This window comes from Rhizoctonia solani, chromosome 14 (genome assembly GCF_016906535.1).
Source record: "Rhizoctonia solani chromosome 14, complete sequence".
Taxonomy (NCBI): domain Eukaryota; kingdom Fungi; phylum Basidiomycota; class Agaricomycetes; order Cantharellales; family Ceratobasidiaceae; genus Rhizoctonia; species Rhizoctonia solani.
The window spans coordinates 1834523-1855494 of NC_057383.1; the positions used below are offsets into that span (position 1 = coordinate 1834523).

At 48.9% G+C, this 20972-nt stretch overlaps 7 protein-coding genes across 7 annotated transcripts; 5 read left to right on the forward strand and 2 right to left on the reverse strand.

The window, feature by feature from the left end:
- Positions 1–33: 33 nt before the first annotated feature.
- On the forward strand, positions 34–3424 carry RhiXN_11193 (gamma-butyrobetaine dioxygenase; the record flags this gene model as incomplete). Its single annotated transcript, XM_043331008.1, has 6 exons — positions 34–206; positions 261–452; positions 500–838; positions 2145–2616; positions 2871–2975; positions 3053–3424. 6 exons carry the CDS (start codon positions 34–36, stop codon positions 3422–3424), a joined length of 1653 nt encoding a protein of 550 aa, XP_043186353.1.
- A 1635-nt stretch (positions 3425–5059) lies between these two features.
- On the forward strand, positions 5060–5972 carry RhiXN_11194 (transport protein Sec61, alpha subunit; the record flags this gene model as incomplete). Its single annotated transcript, XM_043331009.1, has 4 exons — positions 5060–5069; positions 5135–5202; positions 5252–5531; positions 5590–5972. The coding sequence occupies 4 exons, from the start codon at positions 5060–5062 to the stop codon at positions 5970–5972; spliced, it is 741 nt and encodes a 246-aa protein (XP_043186354.1).
- Positions 5973–6100: 128 nt separating this feature from the next.
- Positions 6101–6763, forward strand: RhiXN_11195 (transport protein Sec61, alpha subunit; the record flags this gene model as incomplete). Its single annotated transcript, XM_043331010.1, has 3 exons — positions 6101–6233; positions 6284–6646; positions 6699–6763. 3 exons carry the CDS (start codon positions 6101–6103, stop codon positions 6761–6763), a joined length of 561 nt encoding a protein of 186 aa, XP_043186355.1.
- Positions 6764–12120: 5357 nt separating this feature from the next.
- RhiXN_11196 (uncharacterized protein) lies at positions 12121–14592 on the forward strand (the record flags this gene model as incomplete). The annotated part of the gene is made up of 4 exons (XM_043331011.1): positions 12121–12880; positions 12936–13441; positions 13490–13686; positions 13764–14592. The coding sequence occupies 4 exons, from the start codon at positions 12121–12123 to the stop codon at positions 14590–14592; spliced, it is 2292 nt and encodes a 763-aa protein (XP_043186356.1).
- A 124-nt stretch (positions 14593–14716) lies between these two features.
- RhiXN_11197 (ribosome biogenesis protein YTM1) lies at positions 14717–16246 on the reverse strand (the record flags this gene model as incomplete). The annotated part of the gene is made up of 5 exons (XM_043331012.1): positions 14717–15127; positions 15179–15328; positions 15377–15812; positions 15863–15969; positions 16019–16246. 5 exons carry the CDS (start codon positions 16244–16246, stop codon positions 14717–14719), a joined length of 1332 nt encoding a protein of 443 aa, XP_043186357.1.
- A 1387-nt stretch (positions 16247–17633) lies between these two features.
- RhiXN_11198 (velvet factor) lies at positions 17634–18778 on the forward strand (the record flags this gene model as incomplete). The annotated part of the gene is made up of 8 exons (XM_043331013.1): positions 17634–17692; positions 17743–18031; positions 18084–18109; positions 18171–18206; positions 18263–18310; positions 18367–18396; positions 18450–18486; positions 18539–18778. 8 exons carry the CDS (start codon positions 17634–17636, stop codon positions 18776–18778), a joined length of 765 nt encoding a protein of 254 aa, XP_043186358.1.
- A 329-nt stretch (positions 18779–19107) lies between these two features.
- Positions 19108–20957, reverse strand: RhiXN_11199 (ubiquitin-protein ligase molybdopterin-converting factor; the record flags this gene model as incomplete). The annotated part of the gene is made up of 8 exons (XM_043331014.1): positions 19108–19405; positions 19459–19627; positions 19682–19812; positions 19859–19942; positions 19995–20050; positions 20194–20219; positions 20276–20511; positions 20560–20957. 8 exons carry the CDS (start codon positions 20955–20957, stop codon positions 19108–19110), a joined length of 1398 nt encoding a protein of 465 aa, XP_043186359.1.
- Between the last annotated feature and the right edge of the window lie 15 nt (positions 20958–20972).

Here is a 20972-nt window from a genome sequence, read left to right on the forward strand (position 1 = left end):
ATCTGACCCCATCCCCCATCGCCACCCATTCCAATGCCCTGCTATCGCCCCTCCCGCTCCAAGCGCACTGCCGACACTCCCCAGGACACCCGCTGGCAGCCCTCTCAGGATGACTTTGAGCTCCTGCTCGCTATGCTCTTCCAGTCCCGCATCGTATGCTTCCCCACCAAGGAGGAGCGTGTTGCAATGGCCAACCGCCTGAATGTGTGAGTTCATTTCGTTGCATGTACAGCCCAGCTCGCTTACTTACTTGTTTTCAGCACCGAACGACAAGTCCAGGTCTGGTGCCAGAACAAACGACAGAAACTGCGTGAGAGTGGGATCGGATACTCGGACCCTCGGGCGCCTGCGCTTGTCATTGCAGAGCGCGGCAAGGTCGCTCCAGCGAGTATGTCGGTTCCCCCGCTCCCCCAGCTCCCCACGCCACCCAAGTCCCACCGCAAACTGCCCAAGTCACGCGCTCCTTCCGAGTTCACTGAGCCCTCTCTCGACGACACAGAGTACATTCCTCGCGCCACACGAACCCGAACACGGCCATTACGCCTATTGAACTTGCCCCTGTCTCCCGAGTGACGCTCGATGTCACTCCAACTGCCTTCACACCGCCACCCCCTAAGCTTCCCGAGCTCGTAATCCACACTCACACTTCACCCCGTCACATTCTGCGCGAAATCGTCCGCACTTCTCCATTCCAAGAGTCCCCGATCGCCTCTTCGCCACCAGAGCTCTCATTTGACGATGACGATGAACTAGAGTCGATCGCGACTGCCTCGGAATTCAGCTCGCCCCCTCCCCATCCCACTCGTCCAACCCACCTGGGACTTTCCTATGGTCACTAGTCCCTCATTCCAGGACCGTCTCACAACTTGGGCCCAGAACCGCTTTCCCGAGGCAGACCTCAGGCTAAGATCCAAGTCCTCGGACGACCTCGTCAAGCCTGTTTGGTGATCACGCGTTGGATTTCCCACTCTTGCCGTATACCCGATCGCTCTCCCAGCTTTTTTGTTTCGTCTGGCCGCTATTGCGGATCACATACCCCATTCTCTTTTTGTCGTCTCGATTAGGCAACTGTTACCCGTTTTGGATCTATATGATTGGCATTGTGTGTCCTCATTTCGTATATGTTTATGTATCCTCATTTCCTGTACCTATATGTGCTCGTTCCTTCGTTATGGCCTCACGATCACGCTCTGTTGCTGTTTACGCGCTTTCGTTCTTCCCGTCGTTGTTGTTGAATAGTACCAGTGTTAATTTGAACTCGCTAGTCTGAACTTCGATACGCCCATGTTGCGAGATGAATAGTCCGACCGGACTCGGAACTGCGTCCAACCCATAGTCCCTCCCCCTTGTTTGAAGGGGTTCGAACCTTGGTTTGAACAACAAGACCGATCTAGTCGAGACGCGCATGTGATCGTGTCATGCTCACGCGGGATTGGCTGCGATCGTTCGAACATACTGTACACTTCCGTGCTTCTTCCCAGAGTAAGGAGGGGGTGATCATGTCAGAAACGAGGGCAATATGGGTGCGTACATCATGCTTCCTAAGGGGGTGATAGTGTCTCCCCCAAGCTTCGACGTTCAACATCAGGGGGGAAAGATGCAAGTTCTATGCATATCCAATTCCGGGGCCCACTCTGCTTTGACAAGAGCATATGGAGCTGCATATGGACATAGCGAAGCTTGTTTGTGCTCGCCACCCTTTGCTTGTCCAACCTTCAATATTAACTGGGTTCCCTGCCCCCTGTGTCCAGGCAACTCGAGAGAATATTAGGCCGATATTAGCTTATGTCAGACCGACCTCCGGCTCTTTCCGGTTCTGATCGTTCACGACGATAATGCACATCGCCTTGGACTTCCCCGCTTTCGCATTCACACGGCGCAATCGATTATTCTGAACTAGTTTTTGTGATTTGGACAGTGTATAATACTCCGCACAAAACTCTGATTATATCTGTGTGGAGTTGTCTCCTCGGTTAACTTGGGACAATCGATAGATGAATATGAAGATGGGCACGACACTGATGCGTGGTCGAGCGCTCTTCTAGGTCTGTCGCGCCCTGCTCGTTTCATTTCGAGCACGACTCCTCGGCACCTTGTCGCACGTGCCCCAACGCGACGATATCTTGCCACGACAACCACCGCAGCCGTCTATCCGTCCAACCACACCCCACGGCCCTCGAAATATCCGATTCCGCCCTCGACCTCTTCCCCCAACCGCTTTCGCTTTCCTACGATTGGCTGCGGGACAGTTGCCAGTGTCCCCAATGCGTCCATCCCTCGACCAAGCAGAAACTGTTCCGAACCGGAGACTTTGCCCGCCCTCTCCCCACCGGCGCTTCCTTCGCCAATGATGGGTCCCTCCATGTACAATGGCAAGACGGCCACCCCTCGGTGTTCTCCCTTGATTTTCTCCGTCGGTGCGGTGATCCGACCGGCCGAACGCGGGCCAAGTCCCATTTCGAGCACACGATCGCACGCCGTCCGTGGGACCTAAATCTGCTCCCGTCTGAGCGATTTATGGACTACGAAGCCATCAAGCGCGACCCGCTTCCTGCCTACCTTCAATTGTTGCGCTATGGCATCTTGATTGTTCGCGGCTTGCCTCATCAGACAACGGTGCGTGGACCCAGGTCCGTCCGGCGGGGGTGTCGGCTATCGGTCTCGTGCGTGAGACGTTTTACGGTCGGTTTTGGGATGTGATTAGCGTTCGGGGGAGCACGAATATTGCGTATACGGACCTGAATCTGGACTTGCATATGGACCTCTTGTAAGCGCGCGTCCCTTGGCTCGTCGGTCTTGCTCTTTCTCCGATTCACGCCTTGCATTTGGGGGTTGGTTATAGATACATGCAGCACCCACCGCATCTCCAGCTCTTGCATTGCATCAAGAACCGCGTCGAGGGTGGGACGTCTGTATTCGTCGATGCGATCAAGGCTGCCAACGATCTATGGCATCAGGACCGCGCGTCGTTTGAGGTTCTCGCGAACACGCCCATTCCATTCACTATGAAAACGACGGACACCATTTACATCGCTCCCACCCGACGATCCAGCTTGCCCCTCCCCATCTTCAATCAACCGACCCGTCCGGTCCACCCGAGATCGCGCATATCAACTATTCCCCTCCGTTCCAGGCCCCGCTTGCGCCCGATACTCCAGCACTGGTATATACCGCTCTCCGCAAGTACGCCGAGTTGCTCGCTCGGCCGCATGCTCGGTTCGAGTACACGCTGGCCGAGGGGGACTGTGCCGTGTTTGATAATCGTCGAGTGTTGCACGCCCGTACCGCGTTTTGGGATAAAAATGCCAAGCAAGGCAAAGCTGAGGAGACGAACCGGTGGTTAAAGGGGTGTTATGTCGAGGTGGACGATTTGTGGGATCGGACGCGGGTGTTATTGGCCAAAGCAGGGGCAAGGGAGGTGTAGGCTTAATGGGTGTGGATTTTATGAACAATTTGGGGGTAAATGTGAATGTACAAGGCGGTGCTGTGTCGTCCCGGTGGCAGTCGGGATAGCGGTCACTTGTCGGTTTTGTGAGATGTGAACTCGACTTGGTATTCAGTGAACGTTTACTTCCTTGTCAAGTGTGCTATTACTCCCGAATCGTGTATATTTCTTTAACAAGGGTTGACTCCAAGGGGGCTGGGTGAATCTCCCAGCCGTTCCGTTTTAGGAAAACAAGATGTTGAAAAGTAGCTCGATATATTTAATTCACATGCTCAAGCACAGAAACAAAAAATTCTAACTTTTTACTACAAGGTTCAGACTATCAAGCCCTCGGCTTGTTCGACTCCGCCTTGTTCTCAAGTTTGATGGATTTACCTTGGAGTTCATTCTGATGGAATGCATATACCCGTCAACCCAGTTCAGCCCTGCCGTTCTCTTTCTCAACCGCGCGTTGCGCTTATACGAGCAGGTTCCGTTCGATCCAGCCCAACCCCAAGATGAGCGGTTATTGCAGTATCTTTAGCGCGCGAACCCCTCCACTAATGAATCAACATTCGAACTGACGATTACAGTTAGCCGTATTCCCTCCCTGCTTCTAATTCTCTCTCCAACACTTGTTTACCATACGGAACTCGGTCGCCGGAGCGCTCTAGACCTGAATTCGTTCTTCCCCCTCCCCCCAATTTCCCAAAGTTCATGTTGACGGGGGGACGAACAATGGCTAGACCATAAACGCGCATCCGGGCCGAACCGCAATGTTCATTGCCTATACCGGTTTCGAACATATCACCCTCGATCAAACATTCGGTACCGGTTTATATGTTGTGCCCACTGGTCCATACGGGTACTGTATATGCATACATACACAGGTTTATGCGTGGTTTGTTTTGTCTTGACATGGGCGGTATGCCCTATCCCTCGGGTAGTCATGAGAGTCAAGGCGCCAAGAAGGGGGGGGACAAGGTTGTCCATTGAGGGGACGTCATGGGGTTTGAAAGGTGTCGAACCACAAAGGTCGTCATTATGATTGATGAACCCGCAACCCAACCACAACCCAACATATTTGCGATGGCAACGTTAATATATGCACACACCCTCCAAACCCGACCTAACCCAATCGTCACCAGCCGAGCGGTATGTGGATCAAGTTGCCAATCCACTTTTTACAAACAGTGCCCAGGCGATAGATATTCATTTACTAAAGCAATAGGGTCGGGTTCGCGGAATCGGGGTCGTATGCATGATGGCCCCCTAACTTTAACGGTGACGAGGAGCGCCTGAAACCGTGTTCTATCGGACCGGCACCGGGGCTTTTGCGGAGTCCTTACGGGACGCGAATGTCAAAGTGTTTTACCTGAGTATAAATGGCATGCGTCTTACCTTTGCGCGCGTGACACTTCCCACGCCCTTTTTTTCCTTCTCTAGATTGTGCTGGGACATCACAACCCTCCACGTAAGCGAACGAGGACACGTAGGCAAATCCTGTAACGTGTAAAAAGAAAGTGTATGTCACGTGTAATGATGATGCGACAGGGTGCCACGTCGCTTTGGAAATAATAAAACCGCTCCTAGTGAGGCGCGTAGAGTTAACGCAAACCACATCCAGGCCCCGACATGAGCGGCTGTGAGTACACCTGTTTCCCACCGTGCACGCAGTAGCCAGGGACTGACCAGCAAGGCTGTATGCAGTCCGGTTCCTTAATCTCGTGCGGCCATTCCTGCCTCTACTTCCCGAGGTTTCTTCGCCAGAGCGCAAGGTAAGTAGTGTATTCGATTTCGATTCAGACGTACTGAAATGGCTTGTAGATTCCGTTTAACCATAAGATATTATGGACTGCCGTCACGCTCCTTGTTTTCCTGGTGTGCTCCCAGGTTCCTCTCTACGGTATCATGTCGTCCGACTCGTCAGATCCGCTCTACTGGATGCGAGTCATCCTTGCCTCTAACCGAGGAACACTGATGGAATTGGGTATTTCACCCATTGTAACATCCGGAATGATCATGCAACTCTTGGCTGGCGCAAACCTCATCGAAATCGATTTTAATCTCAAGGAAGATCGTGCGCTCTTTGGTGCTGCCCAGAAGCGTGAGTAAAAAAATTGTATATCAGCGCGTGTACGTGGCATGTGCTGACCTATATGCAGTCTTTGCTCTGATCATTTCCGTCGGACACGCGACCGTCTATGTGCTCACTGGCTTGTATGGACAGCCATCTGAGCTCGGAGCCGGTGTTTGCTTGCTCCTCATTCTCCAGCTCGTCGTCGGTGCCTTGATTGTCATCCTCCTCGATGAGCTCCTGCAAAAGGGATACGGTCTCGGCTCTGGTGTTTCCCTCTTCATTGCTACCAACATTTGCGAAAGCATTGTCTGGAAGGCTTTCTCTCCTACCACCGTCAACACTGGCCGTGGTCCTGAATTCGAGGGCGCCATTGTTGCTCTCTTCCACATGCTCTTCACCTGGAACGACAAGTCCCGCGCGCTCAAGGAGGCCTTTTGGAGGGAGCGTCTTCCTAACATCATGAACTGATCGCAACTGTCGTTGTTTTCGCCGTCGTCATCTACCTCCAAGGATTCCGCATTGAAATCCCCGTCAAGAGCAACCGATTCCGTGGCCAGCGTGGCAGCTACCCTGTCAAGCTCTTCTACACCTCTAACATGCCCATCATGCTGGAGAGCGCTCTTACCAGCAATGTATACATCCTCAGCCAGATGCTCTTCAACCGTTTCCCCGACAACTTCCTCGTTCGCATGCTTGGTGTTTGGGAGGTTAGTTGCCTTATTTCATTTCGTAAATATCAACTTACGCATATATTGTAGCCTCTTGAAGATTCGCAACAGCTCATGGCCAAGTCGGCATCGCCTACTACATGTCTCCCCCTCACACCCTCAAGGCCGCCTTCCTCGACCCCATCCACACCGCTATCTATGTCACTTTCATCTTGACCGCCTGCGCTCTATTCTCCAAGACTTGGATTGAGGTTTCCGGATCTGGACCTCGGGACGTTGCCAAGCAGCTCAAGGACCAGCAGATGGTCATGGCCGGTCACCGTGAAGGAAGCATGTACAAGGAACTAAGCGCGTTATCCCTACGCCGCTGCCTTTGGCGGTGCCATTCTCGGTTGCTCTCCGTCTCTGCAGATCTCATGGGTGCGCTCGGTAGCGGAACTGGTATCCTCATGGCCGTCACCATTATTTACAGCTGTAAGTTGTTTGATCCCAGTTACAACGCACCTCATCCTGACCCCTCTTACAGACTGGGAAATCGGAATGAGGGAATCGGGTGGTCCTGAGATGGCCGCACTTGGTGATCTCATGTGAGCTGCTTTCCTTTGCGAGTCGAGCTTGTGGGAGGGTCGGTCGGGGTTGTACGGTAGTCTTAAAATATTAGATGAAGTATTGGAGACTTCGTTTGGGATACCACGCTGTAGGATGTCTTTGGCTCGAGTGTATGTACCAAAAAGTATCCCTCTCAATCTAATTTCTATTTATTTGATTTGTGTATTTTTAAGTGGCCCGCATATACGTGAGTCGTAATGAATGGTGGTTGAGTGTATATCACGAACAACCCACAGTAATAGTTGGTTGGTATGAATTAGCTTGGTTGCTCGACGTAGTCATCAGAACGCCCCAATAGGCTTCAAAGAATTCGCTGTTTTATTGAATTGAATAAATGCACCTCATAACCATGAAAGAGAAGTACTTGTTTTTTCAACATTGGTCCATACCCAAGTCTTGTAAGGTACCGGTTGCTTGCTTTGATATTAACCCTCCCAAGCAACATCGTAGAATTGTCGACTATGTACCCGTAAAACTAAATACGACACTGGGCTCACATTGTTTTTCTATGGGCTTTTAGGAAAGAGATTTATTTATCTGGTCTACCACCAATAGTGGCTACCCGATGTGGCTACGACAAGAATTTTGATCTCATAATTACTCAGCAAGCTTCGACTCACTCGAGTCCCTTTTACTTGAATAGTCTCATCACAATGCAGCTGAGTCTCTTGCATGAAATTGTGCCCAGTTAGGAGGCGCGGATGAGCATCCCTTGGGGTAGGATTCAAAGTGTTAGTCCGAGAGGGCATGTCTAACTTTGGCGGTGTCCGGCAAAAACCGAACTGAGAAACCCCTTGGAAAGATCTGCATATGCAATTTTCTGTCACAAATCCAAGTGATCTGTTCAAAACGGCTCTTCTGATCCACATGTTTATTGCCAAATGATATTCGTATACCCAGTCCTTATATAATTACACTTTAAGTTTTTTCTAATCTAGTAAGTCCCGGGGTTGGTTCATTTCGAATAAGAGATAGTAGTGCAATAATAAACTAAACGAGTCAAGAGGAAATCGGAAGGAATGGATTTAGAATCGATAGGTATCCTAAACCAAATCGTATAAACCTTCTACTGCACCCATTCACCTAAATTTACAGCCCTACTCCAACACTCAAAGTTCGAGTGCTATGCTTGAAACAATATTAGACTGGCCCCAGGGTCGCCGATCTTGAGCTCCGATGTATCTATCGAAGCCGGAGATCAACAACTCCGACGTTTAGGCCATATGCATGCCTAGAGGTCATACAGTCTAAGGGACATGAACCTGCGAAATTGATTCGGGGCAAGGAAACGAAGCATCATTTAATCTGAGAATAATACCAAGCTTCTCCACCAAACCCCAAAGCGGAGACTGGTGTTAAAATGGTACATGATGCGGGATGAATCCAGCGACTAGAATAATTGGCCCTACTTCTGCTCGCTATGCCCGGTTTGGCTTTATTATGCTATCCCAAAGATTGACCCCAACGGCCCCACTGCTCCACTTCTCGTTTACTCTCCACCCCGGCTCAAATTTGCTATTCGTCTCACCACACCTGTGCATCGTAAATTTAGGATGGGCCTGAAAATTACTCAGGTTTACGTATCCTCGTTTGGAACCAATTCTCGGATCTTAGCCACAGCTTAAACGAGGCAGGTGGGGAATTATGAGCGGACTTTATTTGTTCTCTAAGATCACTTAGGGGATAAACAACAGGTGTGGACAGATTATTAAAGTGCTGGACTGATTACACTGCAGTCATTTAGCTTCTAATTTATGGTAACTCATTGAGCCAGGGAACACAATCCCCAAAGCGGATTATGCGCGAGTCCAAAGTTAGGCACAGAGTACTAAAATTAATTTGAATCATCGCACATGCCGAAAAGGTCATCTCGTTGAAAATGAAAGAAGGATCCATGAACAATGGGAGATGGGTGCGAAGAATGAGGATGAAGAGAAGGTGAAATTGTCTTTCAGACACCCCTGAAACTCACCAGGCTCGCTCACATGTCTTTAATAGACCCTCAGGTAGCCTCCGTGTATAACTTAGCCATAGCTATTTTACATGACCTAAGTCCTTGCCAACCTTCAATGGGCTGGCATTTGTAACTACACGTCTACGAGTACCAAACCGAACCGATTCGAGTTCCATAGATGATCTCTACTCTTGAAGCGTCTCGCCAAAATTGTTGCTAAACTATAAGTCTTCTATCCCGCTCCATTAATCATGAGACATTGGGTCGTTGTTGGGTGTGTCAATGTGCATTCTGTTTGGGCCGTACCTCTGGGAATAGCCACGTGAAACGATAGCACATTCTATATATCCCTATATAATTAGGCCCGCCTTTAAAGTCAAGTGTTCAGTCCAACCTGGCCCCAAATTTTCGGTGGCTATCGGTTCCGAAAGACTAGGAACCAAAATCCGCATTGGGTTGGCCGCTCACGTAACTTTAATGATGCCATTGCAGTATATATAGCTATCTCGGCCACCCTCCCTAATATGATACCAGTACATTGTTAAGCCTTGACCTACCTAAAATAAACTCAGTTGATATACTTTTCAGATTTAATGATACAGAAGTGGCGATAGCATTTGCACCGAGTCTATCATACAACCGGGACTTTCCAGAACAATAGACTAGATTGGCAAGTGTCCTGCAATGCAATTTCGTTGACCTTTGAAGTTAGTGGAGGTAAACATGCTTAGTTGAAATACGAAGGTGTAAGAAGATCGGGCTACTGAGTGCCGATGTCATCAATATTTAATTCTTAACGTGACTCCCAGCGATCGGATTGAGACTAAAACTTACGTCGCAGTTCCTCGGCTAGTTCCTCGGCGTAGAGGCCTTGATATCCCTGCGTCGAGCCCGTGTGCTATCACTAGCTAATGATAGGGTGCGCATTAACATCTGTCGGAGTTTCGTGTCTAGAACCGAGGAGCGACGGGTGGCAGGGATAAAGCTTCTTTGAGTTCGTGATGTATGCATGCAACTGGTGGCATGAACATTCGCGGGCCACACATCTCCTCCGGTCACCATGCAAAAACCCATCATAAATTTGCGATCGATTATTGCTTGCACTCGCGGCGAGAGGCGGTACATGGTGCTCCAGCTCTCACTGAGATCCCCGTCAAATCTAATATGATAAGATATATTAGGAACTAACGGGACATCCTGCTTGATGAAATCTTAAAAATTAAGACTCGGCTCATATTCTATCCGTTTCTGTAATGATGACCGGCGTCGACCGGACAGTAGCACACCCGAGTCTCTGCTACCAACTACGCTCGAGTGCAGCATTGGCCCTGGGTTCGGAGAGAAGTAGCTGAGTATGTATAGAGGTAAATCATAACCCTTTTTCTTTTGACGCCCGCCAACAAGCAACTCACGCATATAAGCCAAGCCCACTAAGCTCACTCAGAATTGAGAGAGAGGAAATACTCCATCTAGTGACCGGTACATTATTCATTCCTTGTTAGTCCGAATCTGTGAATCGACCGATACTTTGTTCGCCGAAGCAACCTTGCACAAAGAAGATATGGCACTCGTGGCTGAACTGTATCCTAGATCGAGGGAGTTCCCAGATGTCATCTTGGTAGCCACCATTTGCAACCAGCCAAGCTTGGGGCAATCACTGAGGGTGCCGCCCTGGTACAGGACGTCGCCGGGAATACGTCACACCTTAGACACAATTGTGACCTCCTATGAGGCAGTCACTCTCATAATAGCATACTACCTCACTCCAAACGTGAACGCATGCAGTGATCTATATGCAATTTTGTTAAAAGTTCACTTATGTTGTCTTGCTCGACTCGGTTAAACACCTAGCTGGTCCTTTTCCCTGTGCGGTTAGGTTGGGGCATACTCCGATTAGCAAACCTATACGCTCTGGACACACGATTGTAAACAGCATATCGACACATATCTTAATGGATATGATAACTATACCTGGAAAATGTTGGAGTCTACCAAGTAACGAGTCAAATGAAGTGATAAGGTTGCGGTGGCTGGATATAGACGCCGATCGTGATTTGACTCTCCTAAGTATTTTCAGTGAGCACGGTGATTGCCTCCTTCCGTTTTAACCGAGGAAGACCAAAACGTGCCTGCAGCATGACATTTGTGCGTGCGAAACACGTAGACTGGCTCGCGTTTACGCATTGCCAACATAAATGGTATAGTGCATGTCGTGTGCTCCATTAATATTTGGCCTCTTGATGTTCGGCTGCGGATCACTAGGGCGGTTCACTCCGGGTTAAATATCTGGCGATTTTGGTGGAATTTGTTGTGCATGCGGAGTGACAATACCTGTCCCTTCGGAACCCTTCTAGAATGAATCTCTGGACAACACTCATCATTACTCACGGGAGGTCTGCCATCCTAATTAGGAAATTTCTGCAGACAAGTATGGTACGCAGAAGTGCCTCCATTCCCATGTGTATCCTAGTGTGATTACTGGGTTCGCCCATAATACTGAGCTCTGGATTGTGGTTAGATAGAAGCTACTTCTCTAGAAATATATTGGTAAACAACTTTTCAGCCTAACAAACCCATAGGCTTGGGTTCTGGACCAAACTACCTTCCATTATCAGAGCTCTGGATTTCCCAATGCCTAAAACTTCCAATATATTGTACACAGTCATGTCATCTTGAAGGGGCTTGTGTTTTGGTTTGTAGCTCTACGGCGTTCATATTTTATAAAATCAAATAACTTAAGAATCTCGTTAGCGATGAATTGAATTCATCGATTTCTGTCCGGTATTCTTATCAGGTATAACCGAGTAACTAATTGACACGAGGAAAATTTCTGCTCAATTCAATAAACATCGAATATGTTCTCAACACTCTTCGTTATCGTAAAGTATCTACAAAAGGAATTCGGATAGTATGGTTCGCTGTGTTGTCAATATACTGAATGGCTCATCCACACCGGGCTGGTTTCAGGCATGGTCGTACGTGGTAACCAAATCTGTTTGCTCTTCAACATGTGGCCATGCTAGGGATGAAATAGACTTCCCTCGAGCTTACACGCGTTGTAAGTGGGGTATCGAATGGTAAACCACAATTGGAATAAAATGTCACACAGCGGCAGGGTGGTAGTGGGAAGATGCCGGCTCTGGGTAGCATGGTAATAGCGGTAGCGCGGATCCTCGATTATGGAAGTGCCGAAATAGAAATAGAATATAATAACTGAATACATCGCCGATTATATTTGGTGGGTCTGGCAGACAAATGCCCAGAGAACAGCCTTACGTTGCCAATCCGGGCCCACTCGATCAACCGCCGGGTGATGTCAGTTCAGGGTGCGGCCTCCCACCACCACCTGTTCGAGTTTCCTCCCCCAATATTTCACCAGAATTCGATGCACACACCCGGGAACGTTCCTACGACGGAGCAAACGCCACTTTTGTTTTCCTCCGACTCTGACTCCTCATCCTCCTCATCCTCATCGGATCGAGATTGTCGACCCAAGGCGCAACATACTCCGGTCCCGTGGACATACCATGTTGTTACCCTCGCTTTTGTCGCACTATCTCTTGTCTTATGCTTGGTTGTAACCCTAATATTTACGATTCACTCATATGTGGGCCCGCTTCTAAGAGCAGACCCTTCGGTACTGGCTCAACGTTCTCTCATAGTCGAAGGTCCATCACGCTTCAAAGTCATAAACTACACTTCTGATGGAATTTGGTGCGAATTGGGCGGTCTAGCCGCTATTGATGCATCCCGAACATTTGGTCTTTCTTCCAGCCACCTTACCGATAGAATCGCTAGTTGGGCGGCGCGGCGAGTTGGCAGCGTCACTATAACAACACCCGAGGTCCAGGTCTTCTCCTACGATGCTACCTTTTTGGCTGCGCTAGAGTTACCAGCCATCAATTTACCTTTAACAACAAGCTCCCCTCCAAAACTCAAGAACGTTACGGTCCAGGCTCTGTTCCGACCAGCAAGAAACATCGACAATATACTCAAGTTCGCTTCTCATTCCTGGGAGACCGGAGCTGGAGAGCTTAGATTACGAGTACCTAAAGGCGTTGTAGTTGGCGGAAAACGTCCCTCAGGATGGAGAAAATGGATTCGTATCGAAAAACATGATATTGCAGCTAGCATCAAACTCAACAGTACATCCCTCGTCCCGGTTAACTTTTTTTGACCGTTTTACTGACTCGTTTGTAGTTCCTCCTATTCCAGGACTTCCTCCAGCACCCCCTAATGGCCCACGCCCAACTCCTGATCTGGCGAGCCTTGTATACCTGCAATCGTACCACATTTTACCCCCACCCCCAACTCTCCGACTTGTGGGTACAGCGACTCTCCCCAACCCACTTCCTTTTATTTTACAAGGAGCAATTGAGCTATCGCTCCCATTTGTGGTCTCCCTTCCTCCATTGGACTCCAAAGATCCACTTCCAATTGCTCGCGTCGAAACCGCTCCGCTTGCACTCACCGCGCCAAACATATCCCTGGCGATCTCTGGCCACGTTTTGCCTTTGCCTTCTTCATCAAGCTCTATTTCCCCTGTTTCCAAATTCGCCTCGGACTTCTTGGCTGCGCGCTCATCACCCGTTCTCATCACCACTGATTTCTTACGAGACCTTGGGGTTGCGGGGGAGATCACGATGAAAGCAGAGTTCCCCGCTAGTGGTACGCGGCCAGACTTACTTCGCGACGTCCAAATTTCGGTAAGTGCATAAATGATCCCCTACTTTGTGTGACTCATCATCCAACAGAACATGCGAATTTCCTTGCGTGGAGAACAAATACTCGCTTCCGCATTTGTTCGGGCCCATATTGTTCCTCCAAATAGCCTATCGGCTGTTCATATCAACGCAACGCGCGTTTGGCCAGATCTTCTTGTTTATGATGGTCCTGCCCCACAACTCTGGCCGTTTGATGATCCAAGTCCTAGGGCGTATAGTGGTATCGAGTATGATGAACACTGGACAGAACCTGACCCAATGCCACTCCGCGCCCACTACCGCCCAACGCATTTGCCCGCATTAGACCTGATTCATGGGTGCTTGCACATACCGAGTCATCAGATGGTCAACAGAGTGGCGAAAACCAGGGCGTTTGGGTGCATGCACAGGTTACTGACATTCCGTTGGATGTTTTACCCGGAAGAAACCCTGAACTACAAAGGTTCATTCGCAAGGTCTTGTTCAACCCGAACGGTGCTCGGGCAGGGGTCGCCGGGATTACAGCTGTAGCAGCACGTGTCGGCGGACTTGTTGTAGGCAGCAGGGAGAGCGGGGAGCTTGAGATGTACGGGCTTCCTTTACGTGGAGAGACAACGGTTGGGAAAAAGAGTCTTTTGGGCTGGAGTGTTCCCTCTCCTGACGACTCCATTCCTACACCAATTGCTTCATCAATTCCCACGAGTACCCGGACGGTTCCCACTCCATCACAACACCCACCGGTTTTAACATACGTACCAGAGCCGCCACGTCGACTAGAGCCTGTACCAATGCGGGATCCTGAGCCCGAGCCTGAGCCAGACGCGGAACCAGAGTATGAGTCGGAGTTCCGAGCAGAACCCCAACTTCAACCAGAACCAGAGGTCGAGGTCGAATCCGAGCCATACTTCGAGCTTGATGACGAGTATGAGTACGAATACGAGCCGGCACCTACGCCCGCACCCAGTCCTACGCCCGCACCTGCGCCGGTACATAGGTCTGAACCAGAACCTCAACTCGAACCAGAGTTAGAATATGAGCCCGAACCACCAGTTGAGAGATGGCCAAGTTATGGAGGCTGGGAGGATCCTGAGGACAAGTTGACTTATGAAGTACAGGGTTCTGAGGAACTCTGGCAAGTTGGAGTCGCATATTGAGGTGCGGCTCAGGCTGTGTTTCGTTTCTAGGCTCGATTGTGCATCATAATTTGCTTCCTGTAGATTAATGGTTTTTTCTACCGCTTTATCTTGGACAAAGTCTGGGACAATTATTTAATCATTTTCAAACTCTGCCTTGCTCTTCGCCTCCAACTCCCGCGTTCCAAATCCCAAATCCGACCTCCCCTGCGCATGTGGCCAGCCCATGTGCCCAATCAACGCCCAGTATCTTTCCTCTTCGATTTGAGCCACTTTTGTCTTTTACAATGTGCTCGAATTTTGCTAAAGACGTCCGGGGGGAGCGGATGTCCCAAACTCGCAAAGCCCCGTCATGAGCACCGGTTAAGAGATGGTGCGCAGAATCAGGGTGTGCGACAAGGCACGAAGGCGTTGACGGATGTGTAAGTGTCTTGGTAGTTGATTGCGCGCCATCCGAGCGGAAGTCAATCACAGAAATCGATCGATCCGCAGACGCAACATAGATTGCACCGGTTCGGGATATCGCGAGATCCAGATGAGCACGGTCCGGTAGAGTCTACAAATATCTTAAAATCCGGGTATTCCCTTTTGGCCGTTTCAAACTTACCACTGTGTTAAGACACACGCCACTCTCGACGTCCCATGATCTGACGGTGTTATCCCACCCGCAACTGTATGCTTTCTCGTTCTCATTCAACAGGTCAAATATGGATTTTGAAACCCGTGCCATGTGGGATTTGAGTACGACTGCTGGACCCTGGAGGCGTATCAAGCATCTGTTAAGGTGAGACAATCGGCGACTCACTTTGCGGACAGCGCTAGAGGGCTGGTCTTGCACTTTTCGTCTCTTTTTTCTTCCTATGACCTCTTCCGCTTCAGGAACCTCGTCTTGGTCAGGTATAACAGTCGACCAAACTCCAACCAATCCATCCCACCCGGCGGAGATTATGTATTTTCCATCAGAGCTAGCGGAAACGCTTGCAACAGGGGCGGTGTGTAGGTGAAGAGATGCGAGTGTATCCCATGATGGGTTGCTGAGTGATGATAGGCGGTTGATGTGTAGAGTGTGATCCAAGGAAGAGCTAGCGATAATTTTTTCTCCGCTCGGAGATAGGCTTGATTCGCCTGGCACCCAGCAAGCGGAAGTAACCGGGGCGGCGTGCGATAGAATAGTAGCGACTGGCTGTTGGGTACTATCATGGACTTGGACAGATCCATCGTATGAGGATGTCAAGAAAAAGCTAAACTCAAATTGAATCAGATAGGAAGAATTGTAGTCAAGGAGGCTCACTTTTTGTGTTGACATGATATTGAAGTCATCCAATCATCTGTTTCCCGCGACGAGAGCACTTCTGGAGGCAGAACCGATTCAATATATTCAATCTCCAGCGTTTCTTCCTGTCATGGGTCAGCCAGGTTTGGTTTCATAATATGCGCATGAACCCACCTCGCCCACATTGTGTTCGCTGCACCATTCCGCTAACGAACCTACCAATAGCTCTCCGTTAACTAGAAAGTCGAATGGTACAGGCTGTGCTGATGAAAGGACTTTATTAATGAGTTGCGATAGGTGATACCTCGCCCATGACGTAGGTATCATATATTTTGAGGATGGGATAGCATAGGCTGTTCTAGTAGTTAGAATCACGGGATGCGTCCGAACCGATTCAGACATAGTGGATGTCAGTGGGGAGACGGGTTTAAATTTAATTTGCAATATCCTTGGCTTATATCGCACGTGACTACAGGGTCATTCGATCTCTCGGCGACAAGGAACGTGTATCCAGAGCCTAATTGTCCAGCAAGGTAATGTATTTACCCCACTATAAACCTGGAGCTTCATGACTCTTGAATATAATATCCGCCTGGGCTGTCCAGCCCTCAGTGTTCAAGTGCAGACATTATTCAGTCCCGCAATGTATCGGGCACATGTGTTAAGCACAAGGGAGTTGAGTAATTTTGTGGGAGTCATGATTTCTTTGATGGCAGCAACGTTGCCCAGCTCACAGTCTCAGAACTTCCATGATGCATTTCGCTTCGGCTGTGGCGCTTTTATGATGGCTTCTTCGACTAGGATAGATCTTTGGTTGGCTATTTCAAGCTAAATCAACACGCCTTTCATGGATAACAGCATCTAAGGTACATAGTGTGAACTCCTGTGAAATGGATGTTAGCACTTTGATTGGCTAATAACCACGATCGATCATCGATCGACGCCGAATTTTGGGAACAGATAGCTTCCCCAGTACGGGTTCGTCCCAAACTCTGGGAAAAGTAGATTCCCGGGAACAGAGGAAGGGTAAAAGAAAGGCTGGAACAGCATAGATATCGCGTGTTCAATTTTCTCTAGCAGATCCATGTGAGTTCGAACCGATGCATTCAATTCTCTGCCACAGGAGACTTTCGCCTCGACGACACCACCGCTCCGAAGTTATGATTTGACGGTATCCAATCGTAAGCTTACAGGCCAATTACCCTTGCCCGTTTCCGTGGAGTGGTACACTAATGGCTCCAGGAACGATAACGGAGTACGCCTTCCGATCCCAGCACATGGGGAGAATTCGGCGGACACAATTGACGCCTCTAGTTCTTATTGCGGCTTCTGGCGCTGCGTACCGAGCGATAATTATAAAAGCATCGAGAATTCGCCTTCAGATTAGCATACACATCCGCTTCGAGAACGAGTTGTACTACTAAATAACCACGCCCTCCTTTAGTACGGCTGTTTCGTATCCCAAGCAGGACTCTTCAGTTCATCAATGTACACCAATTCTGTTACCTATCCAGGAATCCAGGAAATGTATATCGGGAAACCCATTCGAAACGTTAGTGGCCCCTTCGCTGGTCGCACAATTAGGTATTTGGGTTATATCAACTAGGGTTATTTCTCCAACCAAATCTCTATCACGCAGGTCTCAGTTGCAAGAATATCAAAAACCTGACTTAGGACGAAAGCAAGTAATATACGGCGAGAAAGTGAAGACCAGTAATGATAATGTCTTCACAGGTTTGCTAGGCGCGATAGGCGTCCTGTAGATCCACCACCAGTGGTTCGGCTCCGTATGTTCGAAGTATTAGAAGAGGGAACAGACAACCAACATGAAGAAGAAATTTCAGCTGAGTTAGTCCATGGTTTGACTATCATAATGATCGATCTATAATTCCCCCTAGTTCTATAGAAACGACGGGACTCGTAGCTCATGTGGACCTTTTCGCGGTCAGCCCACCGCCTGGAATGACTTTTGAACCCCTGGATGATTCCATGCAAACACCTTCGGATGACTGTGAAAAAGGTTCCTGTGATCAAGGTAGTAGTAGCCAGGAAGACCGAAGCGACGAGACTTCACTTGTCGTGGACGAGAACTCGGTTTTAACATCGGCCGTTTTCGGTTCATCATTTGTTAATGCGGTTAAGATCCACGATTTGAATGGAGAAATAGTCATTCTTTTCGTTTTCGCGGTATGTATTTTAGCTCACCATGTTCTTCTTTCGTTGCTTAGTTGGCGTATAGGACTTGTCCGTGAAAATAGAGGGACAGTAAGCTTATATTTATTGGCATGGATCTTGCGTGCAGATACTGAGCAACATAACATCGTAGCTTTGTGTATCGCTATCGGTGCTTTAATTTGTCCAGGTATGCTTCATTATTAGTGCGATCATCACGTAGTGCTGATCGAATTATACGCCTAGTCGCGTTGCTGGCTCGGATGATATCCCAATCATGGCAGAATTACGCAGGTATGTTTGAATGTATAACTTGACTCAGAATATTCTGAACCCATCTTTTGTTCCAGCGGAATATTCATTATCTATTCGACGAAAGAGTGTGTACAATAGTTTATGATGGCCAAATACTCAATTAACGGGATATATGCAGATTTCCTGGACTTCAGGCGTCCACAGAGCTCACCAAGGTAAGTTATGATTTGGTATTTTATGTATGCGACTCAATGGCGCCCTCCAAAGCATCTGGGCCGGTGGGGAGTACGGGTAAACTTACGGGAGCATAGTCGAGGCAAAAGGAATAAACAAGGTGAAGAAGATGGTGAAGAAGATGAGATTTCTAACGGCGGAGGGGAGATGATTGTGGACGAAGAGCATGGCCTGCAATTTTACAGCAGACACTTCTTGGCTCAACAAAGGCAGATTGTGTTCGGGCCTCCAGCATCTCATCAGGGAGGAGGGGGTTATGAACATGGACCGTAGCTGAGTGGAAACGAGAGTTTTGCTATTTGTACCGCGTATTGGGTGTATGATTTTTGTAGACATGGATGTTCTCCTCTAAATACCCCATCTCCATCAGTGGATGTTTGTTTCCCCTAGCAATGCATTCTCACGTTTCACGCATTCAGGTTGGTAATACACTCAAAGGCGACAAATCTATACTGTCCTGTTTCAAGTGAGCGGTCTAAGCAGTATTGTAGCAGTACCAACACGAAGCACACGTGGAACGTAATAGTAAATATCCCCAAGAGAATATTCCACCGCCATCGACCAGGAACTTGGCGCATTCGATCACACAAGCGCCCAGTGGTTTATATCTCCCACCGGGCAATCGCAGCGGCCTCCCTTTGACGCACACGAACTACCTCCAAAGTCTCTGATGGCCATAGCCCTCTTTGCACCACTTCTTCCCCAATACCTCCGTGTTCTTGCAGAAGTTGGGCCTCTTGGTGGCTCAAAACAACGCAATTAGAAGTTGTCAAGGGCTCTTTTGCATTCCAACGTGATAACTGTGGCCTTGCGAGTACCGAATGAGGAGGAATAGTAGAACGCCCACGGTGTAGGTCCTCAAAAATGTATGCAACATCTTGTTCTGATAGTGGGAGTTTGCTGAAAAACCAGTCGTATGAGCATGCTTAGCGTTACGGCACAGGTAGACTCACGATATGCCACCCCCAGTAACCTGGTTCTCCCGGTTAAGGAGATCCCGCGCAAGTTTCTCGTAGAGTTTTCCTCTGTTCTTAACCGGGAGAGGGTTAGGTATAGGTTTCCCCGCAATATCGCACACGATGTACGTTGCAATATGAAGTCCGAATAGAGCAGGAAGGGGCCCTAGGGTGTCTGGGTGTTAAGCTTCTGCAGAACAAGCTGGGTAACAGAAAGTACCTAATACCGGTAAGATCCGCACCCTAAAATCGTCAAATGCACCAAGCTCATGGACATTGCCTTTCTCATACTCCTCTTGGGGCAACGGGAGCAGCTTCACGTCACTTGGCTTTTCGGTCGAATACACAACACTAACCCAATCATTCGATTGAAAGCTTAATCTAGGTCTGGACTCACGGGATACCTGATTCGATGTTCTCTAGACGCAGACGACGCCTGACGGACCTGGCCAAGGGGTCCTCAAAGGTATTGGAGATGTCGCTGAAAATGTCGTAAACGGTGGAAGTGGGAATTCGGAAGCCGAAGCACTGACCTGATTTGTACCCTCGTGGGGTCACTCTTTGTCCCAGCTCCCATTGACGCAAAGACCTGTATTAATCATTTTTAAAAACACCGGTGTATAAAATTGTTTTTATTACCTTTATGTTTTGTGACCTGCAATATCGCAGTAACTGAACCTGGCCACTATCATTTCAATTGAAGTGGAAGTACACGTTTGGAAGCATACACACCTTTGTGGTAAGGTTATCGATTGCATCTAATACTCCGCCCATGAATGAGAGAGATAAATGCCAAGAAGAATAGTGTGCTAACCAATTACCCAATCCACCGGTGAGCCACCCCACCACAACAGGTCTTCGCCTCCTGACCCTTCTTTCCAGAGCTCGACACGTGCATCGACCTTCGCCCACGGTGCAACCCGCTCAAAGAATCGCTTACATGCTGTGACCTTTGGCACGCCTACATCTGCAAGTGTTGCTACTGCATGGCGATTAAGCGAGGAGAGTGTAACCATATCGAAGTCCACGAGGCGTATATGCGACACACCGCTATTACTAGAGTTAATACTAAGCATTATGAGAACAAGATGCGCTTACGAGCGCATAAGCATCACTGCGGCCCAACTCCCGACACCCCCACAGCCGACCACCACTACTCGGCCCCCACGAACCTTTTTCATTGATTCCTCTCCAAAGAACGCGTAGTTACGAGCTAGCATTTCCTTGATAATTGTTTCATCATATCTTCGAGCGGCTATATCCAAACGCGACTCATCAAGCACTAAATCCGCAGCAGATAATTGGCTAGTTGAGTGAAGCTCGGGTTCCGGGGGGGTCGTTGCCAAAGCATCTTTAACTTCCTTTTGTAATAGCTCCCTACGTTTTTGCTTCATAACAGACTGGTAGGTAGTGACAGATAGCAGAGTCAATGCAGACGCAGCCACTGCTGCTCCAGCCAGTCTAGCATTTTCAGACCTTAGCCAACTAGAAGACATTGAAGTGCACGCTTT